General features: G+C 45.8%; 2 protein-coding genes across 5 annotated transcripts in view; both read left to right on the plus strand.

Annotated features, from left to right (window-relative positions):
* The window catches only part of LOC115204218 (neuroligin-2), a 100,561-nt gene that overhangs the window by 860 nt on the left and 83,399 nt on the right, over nt 1-16,302 (plus strand). Inside the window, exon 2 of one of the 4 annotated variants that reach the window (XM_029769612.1) lies at nt 9,015-9,154. The exons of 2 other annotated variants lie outside the window; for them this stretch is intronic. The gene's annotated coding sequence lies outside the window, so the exon portion shown is untranslated. Of the gene's footprint in view, nt 1-9,014; nt 9,155-9,195; nt 9,267-16,302 lie in introns of those variants that run through there. One more of the 4 variants, XM_029769613.1, reaches the window with a different exon arrangement.
* Nucleotides 1,565-2,584, plus strand: LOC115202617 (basic salivary proline-rich protein 2-like). Its single transcript, XM_029766706.1, has one exon. It carries the CDS (start codon nt 1,565-1,567, stop codon nt 2,582-2,584), a length of 1,020 nt encoding a protein of 339 aa, XP_029622566.1.

Here is a 16,302-nt window from a genome sequence, read left to right on the forward strand (position 1 = left end):
ATACACCTTCATTGTCACACATGTAAAACACACACACAGGTATAATCAGATGATCAGATGCACATCTCAGGAGTGTGTATTGGTATCACAGGAGTGTGTATTGGTATCACAGGAGTGTGTATTGGTATCACAGGAGTGTGTATTGGTATTGGTATCACAGGAGTGTGTATTGGTATTGGTATCACAGGAGTGTGCATTGGTATTGGTATCACAGGAGTGTGCATTGTGACTCTGCAAGCGAATGCACACACTCTCATCCAAGGAGAGGGGCACATTTATATTCAGTGCTGGTTGGGCAGTACTCAGTCAATGGCAGAATTCAGCTCAGACAAGAGGACCTCTGTTCAGATGGAGGTCGAGGATACACTTGTACTCTGGCTTAGCCTTCTTAATGATAGTGGATCAGCCTCACATTGCCCACTGATCTTAATGACAGGATCCTAATCAGCTAGTGCTCCGACCTATACTCTCTAATGACTCCGGGGTCGTCTAAAATGCATGCATGATGTATGGAGAGCTATACAATGGGTGGTTTGAAATCACCATTGTTAGAGCCTCTCCTGCGCATGATATATGAGACAACATACACATTGCCACGTTCATATGAAGTGGCATTGTTTATGTCATTACCTAGCAATGCACTACCACTACTACTTTTACAACTACTAGCCTTAGCATCTATAACTCGTCATGGATGATTAAAAAGTTCAAGTTACTTATGCTATCACTCCAATGACTTGGAGGGTAGTGAAAAGGACTGTCAGATTCTATGGGACCAGAGCCCTCTGAGTTGAGCAGTGGTTCATGTACAGCACTTGGGATCTGTCATTCTGTAAAGCCTTACATAATCATGATTGTTTTACTTAAAGTTAGAACTCAGGGATCTTCCACTGGCTAAAACCAACAGGTTGTGTCCGATTCTATGGTCTCTGCCCTGGCCCCATGCCAGGAGCAGCACTTGCTGTGTCATAACGCTGCCATCACATCAAAGTCTAAATGCAAGGGAGGGTGTGAGGCTTAAGGGGCTACGCTCACCTATGAGGCACACTCATTATTCACACTTCGAAATGCTCACAGCACAAACATACTACACTGAGTGTACAAAACATTAAGAACACCTGCTCTTTCCATGACATAGACTGACCAGGTGAATCCAGGTGAAAGCTATGATCCCTTATTGATGTCACTTGTTAAATCCACTTAAATCAGTGTAGATGAAGGGGAGGAGACATGTTAAATAAGGAGTTTTAAGGCTTGAGACAATTGAGACATGGATTGTGTTTAAAAAGGCTCCTGTAATTGTAATTTTCACTTTGAAATGACAGACTTGAAATGTATCAACCCTTACAAAAATTACCATTAATTATCATCCACAAAACAATTCTAATTCCATGTTGCTGCAGGATTATTTACCTGCTGTAGCAAACTGGCTCAACTTAAGATCCTACATGTGTATCTCTACTTTAGCCTGGTGGAGTAGAGAAAGAGTTACTTAATAGACCTGTACTGCATCTATATGGAGAGTTTCTGTTGGAGGAGCTTAGTATGACTGTGTGAGTGGATCATGCCAGGCAGCCCAGGGAAGGAGCAGGCCAGGCCCAGGGAAGGAGCAGGCCAGGCCCAGGGAAGGAGCAGGCCAGTCCCAGGGAAGGAGCAGGCCAGGCCCAGGGAAGGAGCAGGCCAGGCCCAAGGAAGGAGCAGGCCAGGCCCAGGGAAGGAGCAGGCCAGTCCCAGGGAAGGAGCAGGCCAGGCCCAAGAAAGGAGCAGGCCAGGCCCAAGAAAGGAGCAGGTCAGGCCCAGGGAAAGAGCAGGCCAGTCCCAGGGAAGGAGCAGGCCAGTCCCAGGGAAGGAGCAGGCCAGGCCCAGGGAAGGAGCAGGCCAGTCCCAGGGAAGGAGCAGGCCAGGCCCAGGGAAGGAGCAGGGCAGGCTCAGGGAAGGAGCAGGCCAGGCCCAGGGAAGGAGCAGGGCAGGCCCAGGGAAGGAGCAGGCCAGTCCCAGGGAAGGAGCAGGCCAGTCCCAGGGAAGGAGCAGGCCAGTCCCAGGGAAGGAGCAGGCCAGTCCCAGGGAAGGAGCAGGCCAGTCCCAGGGAAGGAGCAGGCCAGGCCCAGGGAAGGAGCAGGCCAGGCCCAGGGAAGGAGCAGGCCAGGCCCAGGGAAGGAGCAGGCCAGGCCCAGGGATGGAGCAGGGCAGGCCCAGGGAAGGAGCAGGCCAGGCCCAGGGAAGGAGCAGGCCAGTCCCAGGGAAGGAGCAGGCCAGGCCCAGGGAAGGAGCAGGGCAGGCCCAGGGAAGGAGCAGGCCAGTCCCAGGGAAGGAGCAGGCCAGTCCCAGGGAAGGAGCAGGCCAGTCCCAGGGAAGGAGCAGGCCAGTCCCAGGGAAGGAGCAGGCCAGTCCCAGGGAAGGAGCAGGCCAGGCCCAGGGAAGGAGCAGGCCAGGCCCAGGGAAGGAGCAGGCCAGGCCCAGGGATGGAGCAGGGCAGGCCCAGGGAAGGAGCAGGCCAGGCCCAGGGAAGGAGCAGGCCAGTCCCAGGGAAGGAGCAGGCCAGTCCCAGGGAAGGAGCAGGCCAGGCCCAGGGAAGGGGTTATAGGGATGTAACCTAGCAGTGAGTTAATCTTGGATGCATGTATGGAGCCTTTCCTCAGAGCACATGAATAATGAAGGGTGTACGGCGATGTTCAGTTTGCACCAACCCCTGAGTATGTGCTTCTTCTCTGGTTTCTGGCACAACTACTGTGTGTTCTGTCTTACACAGTGCCAGCCTGTAGGCATCTACCACAGCTGGATTAACATTTAGAACATCATCAGGGGCCAGGGTGGGTGGAGCCTGCTTCCTTCACATTCAAATGTTCACTTTAAGGCAGTTGGTTCTGTTATGAGCATTTATTTTCACGTTTTATAATTTTTTTTATGTTTATTTTATTTTTATTTTTTTTTGTCCTAAGTCAAACTTTATAACCATGCCATCTCATATTCCACTTCTATGGCAATATGAAGTGAAATGTTGGGCAAGTATAAATGTAGACATTTCTTCTTGGTAGAGTAAATAAGGTTGTTTACATAAAACGCTGCATTGTGTGGCCAGTAGAGCTGTCGTCCATGTCTTCCCCTTGCATATTAAGGTCATTTTTTGTTCAGGTTAATTTCTCATCCAGCTGATCGCTAGTCCTCTCTCACACACACATCAGGCTGATATCAGTACAGCCCCTATCTTACATTAAGCTGACCTCTGTATAGTTCTCTCAGCGTACAGGAAACCTCAGAGTACACTTGCCTCTTTGGCATACAAATGATGTCCGTGCAGTCATTTTTCACATATAGCTGATCTCAGTCCAGCACTTTCATTGACCTTTTCACCACCTTAATGTTGACAGCTGTTATTTTTTTCCCACAATTTGCTCCATTCACAGGCTTCACACCAAACAGACCAGTGTAGGGTGTGAATCATCGGCTGGACCCAAGACTTTTCTCAATGCAGGATCTATATTTCAGCAGCTGCCCGTAATGTGATGGTGCCAGGTTCCAAAAAGCTCTCAACGTGGCACAATGAACCGTGCTTATTTGCCCAGATGGGTGATATGATGTGCCTAACCCCAGTGAGCCAGTGTTGCTGGCCGGGTCGTAGAGCAACAGTGACTGGTCTCCCCTGCACATGCCTCCGCTGCAGCTGCTGACTCAGGAGATTCCTTCATTGTGTTCCATCATGAGCTACGACTGACAGGCTATAGAGGCCTGACGGAAAGATTGCTAGTATTATTTGGCATGTGAAGACTGAAATTTGAGCTTTACTGAATTAGTAGAAGGAGAAACAGGGAACTGCTGTATTCTCTGTGGTCAAACATGTCACATTTGTTGCAAGCTTGTGACCTCCCGACCGTAAATGTCATGTGTGTTGTGTAGAGATGATTGAAATCAACATTGTAAATGGTGGAGACGAACTATTCCTAATTAAACCCAGTGTTGTCTAATTAGCCTCCAGATACTGTCCCCAACTAGTCCCTTAGTCATGGCCAGGGAGCAATTATTTCCTGAGCACAAACCGTATGGACATTCCTCTGCTACATGTCACCATCAATTCACATCACAACAACATGATGCAGGGCTTCTTCTGTCCCATCTCTTAATTTCCTTGTAGCATCTACCATGCGACATTACAGAGATAATCAAGGGTTGTGGTGAAGGACAGGTCATGGGAAGAGAGAATCTATTTTTAACAGAGCTGGAGTAGAGCCTCTATGTGTGTAAGTCTGTTACAGTGTATCCAGTCGTAGCTGGTTCCCTGGGTTCCCTCTGTGTTTCTAGGGGCCAAAGATCAGTGTGTAAGTGGCTCCTGTGGGTGTCTGTTAGGCCCTGATGCCACAGGACATAGTGCTTCTTGGCTTGAGAGGTCAACCAGAAGGAAAAACCCAACACAGAGAGGGAGTGATGGGAGGACCTGCCGATAGCTGTTTGTGGAGTCAGCGGACCGCCAGTGGTTTTTCGGGGAATAAATCCACCATCACTTTGCTGGAGAAAAGGGATTAACATCGTTGCAAAAAAACAGTGATACAGTTTAGAACTGCTTTTCCAAAAACGGACTTTAATTATTCATTTGTTTGGAAACTCAGATCCCAGCTGGACTACAGTTTAGGGACTGGGTTTCAGCAGTGGTGGAGGAGACAAGCCAAACAAGCACACGTAAACCAGATGGAAAGCAGATAGCTAAACAGACTGAGGCAGCCACTGAATCACAGCAGGGCAGACAGAGGTGCTGTAGGCATTGGCCCTAAAGTTAATTTGTAGCGTGCCTGTAGCAGTCCTCCAGCCTGTATTCATCACGATGGTTGGGCTTTCCACCTGGCCACACATTTGTTTCAGCCCGAGTTGAGCAACGTCATTGTCCCCATTATAAGTGATGTATACCTCAGTGGGCTTAGCTTACTTTTTAGCGCCAAGCGGTAGTGTACAGTGCTGTATAATGAAACATGCTGGAATGTGTGATGTGCTCTAGTTAAAACATGCAAGGCTCCCTGAAGGTGAGCATCTGGCCTCCCAGATTATGATGTATAATATAACAAGCATCTGAACTAATGCAGGATACTAACCATTTATCAAAAGGCTGCTGAGCCTGATCAAGACTTGGTTCCATTTAAAGCTCACGCTCCATCATTAAGGCCTCTATTGATATTCTACAAGTTCATTTCAAACCATTGATGTATGTGGTGATGATTGTAAAATGGTATATTGATTGTTTATGTTACAGTAACATGGAGTGCCCTTGAGACAGATGATTATGATTGGGTGCCCCCCACCCTCCTCATAACTAATCTATGCTAATCACTCCCTGTCACTTCCTACTACATACAGTTCCACTTAATAAGTGGTCTTCTGTAGCTCAGTTGATAGAACTTGGCACTTACAATGAAGGATAGTGGGTTCGATTCCCAGGACCATCCGAACATAAAGTGTATGTACGCTTAACTATAATTCGCTTTGGATAAAAGTGTCTGCTAAATGGCATATATTATTATATTATAACCATCTCTACATCATCCCTGACACGACAATCTCCATACCATATCACATAACCATCTCTACATCATCCCTGACACGACAATCTCCATACCGTATCACATAACCATCTCTACATCATCCTATATCACTGCCCATATTTCATTCTCAGGCTCTTATATAACACAGAGGCAGGTGCCGAAGACATGTTTCACTCTGGAAATGTTATGAGAGAGAGAGTCAAAGTTGGCAACCAAGCCACTGATAGGTAAAAATGGTGACCTCTAAACCAAACATTTAGTGAAACCGTGATAGGACCAGACACAAAAGAGTGGTTTTATGCTGACTATGATATAAAACCACCAATCCATGATGAGACATGGATTGTCTCATCTGTCTTATCTTGTGGAAATGATTACCTTTTGTGGTTTCTCATTTCTCTAAAACACTCAGCAGCACTTTGAGTGTCTCTATTTGAGATGAACTGCAATAACATGAAGTGTGTACTTTATGACCAGAGTCACTGTTAGTCACAAAGCCTATGACATCATCAGCAATAATGACAGCATGACATAATGTATATGATGAGATCAGTGTTCATATGGCCCATATTGCAGCGTATATGACATATGGCTTGCACTTCTGCTCTCCTCAACATCATGTGTCTCAGAGGACATAAAATGAGTGTACAAAACATTAGGAACACCTGCTCCTTCCATGACATAGACTGACCAGATGAATCCAGATGAAAGCTATGATCCCTTATTGATGTCACCTGTTAAATCCACTTCAATCAGTGTAGATGAAGGGGAGGAGACAGGTTAAAGAAGGATTTTTAAGCCTTGAGACAATTGAGACATGGAGTGGTATGTATGCCATTCAGAGGGTGAATGGACAAGACAAAATATTTAAGTGCCTTTGAACAGGATATGGTAGAAGGTGCCAGGTGCACTGGTTTGAGTGTGTCAAGAACTGCAACGCTGCTGGGTTTTTCACATTCAACAGTTTCCCGTGTGTATCAAGAATGGTCCACCATCCAAAGGACTTCCAGCCAACTTGACACAACTGTGGGAAGCATTGGCGTCAACATGGGCCAAAATCCCTGTAGAACGCTTTCAACACCTTGTAGAGTCCATGCCCCGACGAATTTAAGCTGTTCTGAGGGCAAAAGTGGGTGCAACTCAATATTAGGAAGGTGTACTGAATGTACAAAACATTATTCCTAATATTTTGTATACTCATTGTACGCAGATCACTGCTCTTCTCTCATACATGAGCTATGGTGATATTTATGAGTTGACTTGAGCCCTCTGGACATTTCCCATACCGTTAGCCTTAGCCATGACTTGCCTACGGGCGGAGAGAGATAAATTAGGTGTATGCAGATTACCAGGCTGACTCGAAATGATCTTGTCCAACAGCAATTTCATAAAAGAAAAATGTTTATTGTCCCTATGGTGCACCTCACGTGTTCTATATCGGACATTGCTAAAAAGATATCCAGCCATCACCTCATCAACGCTTTGGCCAATTAAAATAAGATAAATGTATATAGATGTGAACTCTAAGCTACACACACATATTAAATCATTAAGATATTCCAAATGCCAAAGGGCATGGCACTATGTTATTGGGTTTGAGTCAAGGGATAGAGAGCAAATCTTGTATCTGCTGCAGACCTGAGTGACATGCAGCTGGGTCCTCAGGAAAAACATATCAAGCCAGGCCAACCTACCGACCCCCAATATTTAAGCAATAAGGCCCTAGGAGGTGTGGTATATGGCCAATATACCACAGCTAAGGGGTGTTCTTAGGCCAACGCAACGTGGCGTTTACCACAAACACCCTCAGGTGCCCTATTGCTATTATAAACTGGTTACCAACGTAATTAGAGGGGTAAAAATAAATACTTTGTCATACCCGTGTTATACGGTCTGATATAATGTACCACGGCTGTCAGCGAATCAGCATTCAGGACTCGAACCACCCAGTTTATAATACACAAGTTAGCACTGGCTAAAGCTATGACGTTGAAATGCCTATTTACTCCGTTCCATCTCACACCACTGACCATTCTGTCCATGCTAGGGTCGGTTGTGTACATGCTAATGCTAGCTAAGTCCACTATAAGACAGGGCGTGACTGAGGGGATGTGGTTATTGACCCTTAAGACACATTTTGTCAGAATTCTAATTCTTGTCCTGAGAGAGAGGGGGTGGCGGGGGAGAGCGAGAGTGTGTGTGTGTGTCACAGGAGGTTGGTGACACCTTAATTGGGGAGGACGGGCTCGTGGTAATGACTGGAGTGGAATTGGTGGAATGGTATCAAATACATCAAACACATGGTTTCCATGTGTTTGATGTCATTCCATTTGCGCCGTTACAGACATTATTATGAGCTGTCCTCCCCTCAGCAGCCTCCGCTGTGTGTGTGTGTGTGTGTGTGTGTGTGTGGTGTGTTGTGTTGTGCATGTGATCTACCTCATTAGTCAAATGCATACAGTAAATTGCTTCTATCTTTTAATTTCAGGCTTAATCAGCGTTACTTTGCAAACTACTGTATAGTAATGTTGCTAAAGCCGATCGTACCATCCTTAGTTAACTAAATTAAGGCCTAGATTCAATCCGTATCGCGGATGATCCTCGCTATAGTGTGATTGAAATTTAAAGGCAATGTTCCTGTGTTTGCAGACTGCATTCTCTGAACATTCTCTGCATAAACGTAAACGCTGTATATGTCTGCTCAATTGGAAATAACCTTCATTTAAATCCCGCTATAACGCAGATCTTCTGGGGTACGGACGGAAAAGCTACTACAGTTAGTAAAGTTTTACCTGAACAATTCCACGATATCTCTTTCGTCCTAGCTCCCAAACTCTCATTTTAAAACTGTCTTTTTAAGGTCTGACAGCAGTGTTGGACAGTCTTTTTTTACAAAGTATGAAATATAATAGAACCCTCTAAGCCTCCATCTGCCTCCAATTCCTAGTGAGTTTCTAGTGAGTTTCTAGTGAGTTTCTAGTGAGTGAATGTGATTTATAAAGCCATTGAGATCCCCCAGCTTCCGCCCTCCTCCCTCCAATTGAAACGCTCGTAATGTAATTACTTTACAAGATGGATGGATCCCATCCAGGACGCCCTGGACCCCCAGCTAAATCAAAGCCCTCTTTCTGTCGGGTCGAGAATCGCTCGCAAGAACAGCTCACGCGTCAGAGATGAGTGTACCTCCCATTCACGCTTTCCCCCAGCATCACTCATACATCCTCCTCTCGCCTACTCTCATCCGTCCAACGCCACTCTGTGCCATAGATCAGACCCCCACAGCAGCACCACTGAGAAAGGGAGGGAGGGAGGTAGACAGAGAGAAGGGGGAGACTGAGATGCAGTTGTGTACCATAGTAGTGGACACTGCACGACTCTGCCTTCACTGCATGACTGCCTTCTCATTCAAAGATATTGTATGAAAGTGTTGCCAGCTTTAGGAAATGCAATCCCATTCTCTCTCTCTCTCTCTCTCTCTCCTGATCCCAGATGTAACTCCCAGCTCCCCTGCCTAGCTCCCAGGACTAATCCCCCCTGTGTTGGAGGGGGCATGCCTTTGAAGAAGGCAGGAGGATTGCCCCTAGGCATGGACCGCTTTACTGTAATGTGAGCGTGTTTGGCAAGTGAAGGTACGCAGGGGCTGTGGCTGTTTTAATCCATGATGAAGTGTAGTTGTTGCATTTGAAATGGCTCAGCGTGAATACCCCTCCTGAGACCACCCCTGATCCCCATGTTCTACAGGTATACCACTTACCCACACACACAGACCACCAACCCATGTAACACCCGCCTGCACACAACCTGAGGCCTGAGGGAACACACTTAATGTGTTGTGACAAGTGTTATGAAATGTAATGTCATGTAATATTTTATATTGTATATCACTTGGAAGCGTTGGAAGCAGCTAATGGGGATCCTTAATAAATACAAACCTGCAAATATTCAGTTATATTCATCATCTCTCTGCTTGAATCATTTGATCAAATCTCCATGTTTTAATTGTTTCCATGTACATTTTGAAAGATACAAGTACAGCTCAAATCTATTCCAAACGTCTATTATCCTTCTATCAAGTAGAACATAAAACATCAGGTCATTAAGCAGTCATAGAGGACCTGGCATGACATGTGAACGCATCCAATACCGTCACACAGTTGACCTGACTTCACACAAATACAATGGGTCAGTTAGACTGTGCTAACTGCCCTCTGTTTTATCAGGATCAAGTGGGGTTCATTATTAAACGTTTCAGACCATTTGTCTCAGCCAGGATCGCTCTTCTTAAATTAGCCTTGGCTAGAGGGGAAGCAGCTGTCAAACTGCTCACACTCTCCCCACACATAAAAAACCTCACCTAGTTTGCTGCCTAGATAAACAGTAATTAGTGTGTGGCCAGATTGTTCATACCAGTGCACTTCAGTAACACGCACACTGGCACACGAATGCCAGGACAGATGCAGAAACACACTCTGACACTTATAAGTACTGCGTACTGTACAATTGTAGGGCATTTTATCTGGGCAGGGGGTGTGTGTGTGTGCGTGGGGGAGTCGCTGGCTGGTGTTGAGAGTAAAGACCAGTGTTCACCGTGGGGCGACACATTGATTGTCTGGCCTAACGGAGGCAGTAAGACTTTTTCTCACCTTCTCTTCTGCCCGCTGTTTTATGTCCCCGGTCTCCTTCCCTCGTTCGTTAACACCCTCCACTCCCGCTTCGTTAGAGTCCCCTTAATTGACTTTTATTTGATTATTCATGAGCTTGTTTGTCTGATTGTTTCCCTCATGCTGTGACTTGTAGGGATGCATTCTGGGAGATATAAAGACGCACAAAAATCCAAACTGAACAGTCTTCCATCTCCTTCTCACTGGCCCCTCTAGGATTCCTGTAGACAGAAACTTTTCAAATAGACTATTTTGAAGTCCTGGTTGAACTTTGGGTTAATTACAATAATAACCTTAAGTGGGGCACTTTGTTTACTTGTAATCTCTAAATTCCCCTGGCTGGAGTGAGATGGGGTTTGAGGGTGGAGGGTAGAGGGTGATGGACCGGGGCTCTGTAGTGTCTGAGCCCTTTTCAGAGTGGAGCTGCTTGAAGAGAGAGCGCACACTGAACAGAGGGAATTCTGGGATGAAGCTCCCGGCCTTCAGGAAGGATGACAGCCCAGTGGTTCAGTGTAATTATGAGGTCATCCTGAAATTAACACTGGAACAAGAAATGGCATGCTAAAATGATTATTTTCTCAGACAGATTAACCTTCAGTGGGATATTGCTGTCCAGAACAGATTAGCTAAGAATAGATTGAACTAAGAATCAGAAGAGTTTCAGTCAGAGTGGGAGAGGAGAGGGGATATTACCCTCCACTGTAGATTAACCAGGAATAGATTAACTAAGAATAACATTAGAGTTGAATTACCCAGCTTTCAGTATTACTGTACTTGCAGTAAATCAACCGTGTGTGTGAGTGTTTTCTGCTCATAGAAACGGACACCTGAGTTGCTATGGATTGAAACAAGTATTAGTTCTCCCAGAGACATTGCCTTCTGTTTTGTGGCCTGCTAAGCTGCTTGTCATCCACAGACGTGCGTTAGTACAGGAGAACAGAACAGCTTGACAGTTGAAACAGTGCATGTGTTTTTCAGCACCGGCGGCAGAGACAAAGAGGCTTATGACACGCTGTTTGTTCAAACGCCGCCATTCTGCAGGGGTTTCTCAGTTCAATTTGACCATTCGTCCACTTAAACACAGCTGTAAAACTGTCCTGGAGGCAGAAGGTATTACTACATCCAACAGCCTCACCTGACAGAGCCTCAATGACTGTTAGGCCAATTACAGGACACAGCCCTGGCCTATGCACACACACATTCAACTACACACTTCTACTGATGGGGCTGCTGATGATGGTACCTTCTGACCCTTTTGTGGTCTGTAGGAATTTTCATCACACTCAATTTCAACACATATTGTAGTCCTATGTGGTGGGCCTGGACAATATGGCTGATGGATATATGAAACTGAAGCTGGTTCCATTGCTTCCCCTTGCCATTCCTTGGAGATGCAGATAGCATTCTCTTTCTTATTGTGTGAGGTGATAGTGGAATCATTTGAGATTCTTGCTTACACTAGCCCCTCCCCCTGCAGTCAATACTCAGCATCTTGTGTGAGAGTGCGTGTGTGTGAGACTGCGTGTGTGTGTGTCTGTATGTGTCTGTAGCTCGCACACACTCCGGGAGCTGGGTGGGCAGTGGGGAGGGAAGTCTGTCTGTCAGACTGCAGGCCCTGTTGGACGTGACCCTAACCCACGCTAAGCTAATCAATAAGGGCCCACGAGTGGGATTCCTCCCCAGGAGCTAAATGCTAATTCTAGCACTCCGCTTGGCCAGAACACACAACACACAAACCCTCCGTGACTGAGAGACATCCGCATACATACAGACATACACACACATACATGCATGCTTTTACACGTATGTTGTGTCGCGAAGAGAGTAATATCTTTGAGTGATTTATGAGCTGACCTTATCATGCTGATATATAAATAAACCTATCTCTTGGAGACTCTCTGTGTTTGTGTGTGTGTGTGTGTGTGTGTGTGTGTGTGTGTGTGTGTGTGTGTGTGTGTGTGTGTGTGTGTGTGTGTGTGTGTGTGTGTGTGTGTGTGCCTGTGCCTGTGCCTGTGCCTGTGCCTGTGCAGGGAGGTAGTCTAAGTTCATCTGCCCCCTGCAACATAAAGAGCTGCAGGGCTCTTATTGAAGAGGAAATGTAAGCACTTTTTATTGACAGCTCCTGGGTGTGTAATTCATCATGCTGTCTGGAACCAGTGGAGCCCTGCCGTCTCCAGCATAGACCCATGCTATCGGTTGCTATGGAGTCCGTGCTCTGACTGCCAGCAACTCATACCACAACATCACTGCTCTAATCTGCTCTCCATGCCGCTGCATACCTACACTTTATCAAATGGATCCTTCTGTTCTGCTTACCGATTGGTCAAGGAATGACCACACTTATTTTGGTAGTACTTCTACTATTAAGTAGAAATGTGAATGACACAGACAAAATTGCAGCCAAAAAGCGTCCCTTCCTGTAATGATTTTTCTGTGTCATGAAGTTCAGAACATGTGAACATTGAGATCATAAACCCTGGAGAGACTGGAGAACATGATTCTTGAGAGGGTTGTTAGTAACGTTGCTAAGAAACCAAGTGCTGGTTTGACCAGAATACATTTTGACATTCATTTTGTTTTATGGTGGAGGATCCTTTCTCATGAAAGTGATAATATTATGCGAATGGCTGGGGGGTTGCTGCTAATATTATGCTCCAGCTGTGTTGCCCATATTCATGATATAGCCTAGCGCTGCATCTTGTGTGTTATCACTGTCCTGTTATCCACTGGAGGGTAATATCCCCTCTCCTCTCATAACTACCCATCGCTCCTTTCATCCTGCTCTGTAACCTTTGAGAGTGGGATGGGAAACAGGGTGATAATGGGGTGTTTTTGAAGGTGTGGTCGATGCAGCGTAGTGTTGTTTTGTTTAATCATATTCCTGCTTCTCTTTGTTATGTCTTGTTTTGTTTTTCAGGTGGGGGTGTGGGGTTAAAAAAACAAATCCATATTTATGAAATCCAAATTCAGCCCACCAGCCAAGTGCGATATGCAGCAGGCCCTAATTGTATCTGATAAATATGCATGGCTAAGGACATTTGACGATCTCCAATAATCAGAGCAAAGACAGCGAGATCTCATTACAAATACAATGGTGACTCATATCTGGAAGCAGTCGTGATGAATATACACCCTGAGAGACCCGTACAGTATATCATTACGTCAAGACCACAGCAGCACCATAACATTGAGAAACACATCTACACATAGATCGATACATAAATCCCTAGTTATCAAGTATAGGAATTCCAATGGTCCACTACTCCATCTCAAAAGCCAATGGGCTAAAACCTACAGCTTGAAATGTGTCATGCTTTATCATAATCTCTGTCCTGATACTCTCATATACAATGTGACACAGGAAGATGTACTCTGGCTTTTCTACCTGCCAAACTGGGATCATAATCCTCATCATACTTCATTGTTTTATTGGGCTGTATTTAAAACAGGACGGTTCATTGTTTACTGGCAAGATGGCATATCAGTCAAAAGGTCGGTCATCTGGGTGTAATTCTCTGTCCATCTGTGAATACCTGATGGTCAAATGCTGACCCAGAGGATTGGGTAATCTCGCTCTCCGAGGCCAACATGAGTAAGGTCTTTAATCAGGTCAACACCCGCAAGGCACGGGGCCCGACGGTATTCCAAGGCGTGTTCTCAGAGCATGCGCAGAACAGCTGGTTGGCATATTCACGGTCATTTTCAAACTCCCATTGTCCCAGTCTGTAATCCCCACGTTTTAAGATGACTTCCATCATTCCTGTTCCTGAGAACTCTAAGGCTTCATGCCACAATGACTACCGCCCTGTAGCACTCACATCTGTAATCATGAAGTGCTTTGAGAGGCTAGTTATGGCACACATTAACTCCATCATCCCAGCCACCCTATACCCACTCCAATTTGCATACCTCCCCAACAGATCCATAGACAACGCAATCTCAATTGCACTCCACACTGCCCTCTCCCACCTTGATAAGAGGAATACTGACTGGCTGCATCACTGCTTGGTGTGGCAATAGCACCACCCTCGTTCTCATGGCGAACAGAGGGTGGTGCGGAAAAGCCTAGTACATCACTGGTGCCTAGCTACCTGCCATCCAGGAACTCTATATCAGGTGGGGTGAAAGGAATGCCCGGAAAATTGTTAAAGATTCCAGCCACCCAAGCCATGGACTGTTCTCTCTGATCGGCACTGCAAGTGGTACCGGTGCTTCAAGTCTGACGCCAACAGGCTCCTAAACAGCTTCTATTCCCAAGCCATACAACTGCAATAGCTGGCTAACAAAATGGCTACACGCACTATATGAGTTGACCCTTGTATTTTATTTGATTTCTATGCACACTCACAGGGCCCTACACACTCACACACACTGACACTCCAGCACACACACAAACACTCACTCCATCATTTGCTCACACACACATAATATCCACATACAGTTATACTGACTCGACACACCCACTCACATACAATCATCATGTACACCGCTGCTACTCTGTTTATTGCATAACCTGATACCTAGTCACCTTACCCTATACATACACTTTATAGCCAAAAGTATGTGGACAACTGCTCGTCGAACATCTCATTCCAAAATCATGAATATGGAGTTGTTCCCCCTTTGCTGCTATAACAACCTCCACTCTTCTGGGAAGGCTTTCCACTAGATGTTGGAACCTTGCTGTGTGGACTTGCTTACATTCAGTCGCAAGAGCATTACTGAGGTCGGGCATTGATGTTGGGCGTCTAGACCTGACTCGCAGTCGGCGTTCCAATTTATCCCAAAGGTGTTCGATGAGCTTGAGGTCAGGGCTCTGTGCAGGCCAGTCAAGTTCTTCCATACCGATATCAACAAACCATTTCTGTATGGACCTCGCTTTGTGCACGGAGTCATTGTAATGCTGAAACAGGAAAGGGCCTTCCCCCAAACTGTTGCCACAAAGTTGGAAGCACAGAATCATCTAGAATGTCATTGTATGCTGTAGAGTTAAGATTTCCCTTCCCTGGAACTAAGGGGCTTAGCCTGAACCATGAAAAACAGCCCCAGACCATTATTCATCTTCCACCAAACTTTACAGTTGGCACTATGCATTGAGGCAAGTATCGTTCTCCTGGCATCCGCCAAACCCAGATTCATCCGTCGGACTGCCAGATGGTGAAGCGTGATTCATCACTCCAGAAAACGCGTTTCCACTGCTCTAGATTGCAATGGCTGCAAGCTTTACACCACTCCAGCCAACTGTTGGCATTGTGCATGGTTATCTTAGGCTTGTGTGCGGCTGCTCGGCCATGGCACCCATTTCATGAAGCTCCAGATGAACAGTTCTTGTCCTGACGTTGCTTCCAGAGGCAGTTTGGAACTCCGTAGTGAGTGTTGCAACCGAGGACAGATGATTTTTGACACACTATGCACTTCAGCACTCGACGAGCTTGTTGTTGCTCCTAGATTCTGTGAGCTTGCTGTTGCTCCTAGATGTTTCCACTTCACAATAACAGCACTTACGGTACAGTTGACAGGGGCAGCTCTAACAGGGCAGAAGTTTGATGAACTGACTTGTTGGAAAGGTGGCATCCTATGACGGTGCCACATTAAAAGTCACTGAGCTCTTCAGCACGGGCCATTCTACTACCAATATTTGTATTTGGAGATTGTATGGCTGTGTGCTCGATTTTATACACCTGTCAGCAACAGGTGTGGCTGAAATATCCGAATCCAGTCATTTAAAGGGATGTCCACATCATTTTGGCCATGTACTGTATCTACCTCTATTACTCCAGTATCCTGCACATGGTAAATATGGTACTGGAACTGACTGGCCCTGTATATAGTAGCTTACTTACTTTATCCTGTTCTTCTTATTTCTCATTTTTATTTCTTGTTTTTTTTTATTCTACCTTATGTTATTTTTAGTATAACATTGTTATTGATTACTGCATTGTTGGGGATGGAGCTAGCAAGAAAGTTATTTCACTGTACTGTGCATGTGACATTAAACTTGAAACTTAATAGGTTGGCACCTGACTTCTTCCTCTGCCTCTCCACTTGGCAGCCTGAGATACAAACCTAAGAACGTCTTTTCAAATCACACATTCTCACTCCATTACGACCCACAC

The sequence above is a fragment of the Salmo trutta genome, chromosome 12 (assembly GCF_901001165.1).
Source record: "Salmo trutta chromosome 12, fSalTru1.1, whole genome shotgun sequence".
Taxonomy (NCBI): domain Eukaryota; kingdom Metazoa; phylum Chordata; class Actinopteri; order Salmoniformes; family Salmonidae; genus Salmo; species Salmo trutta.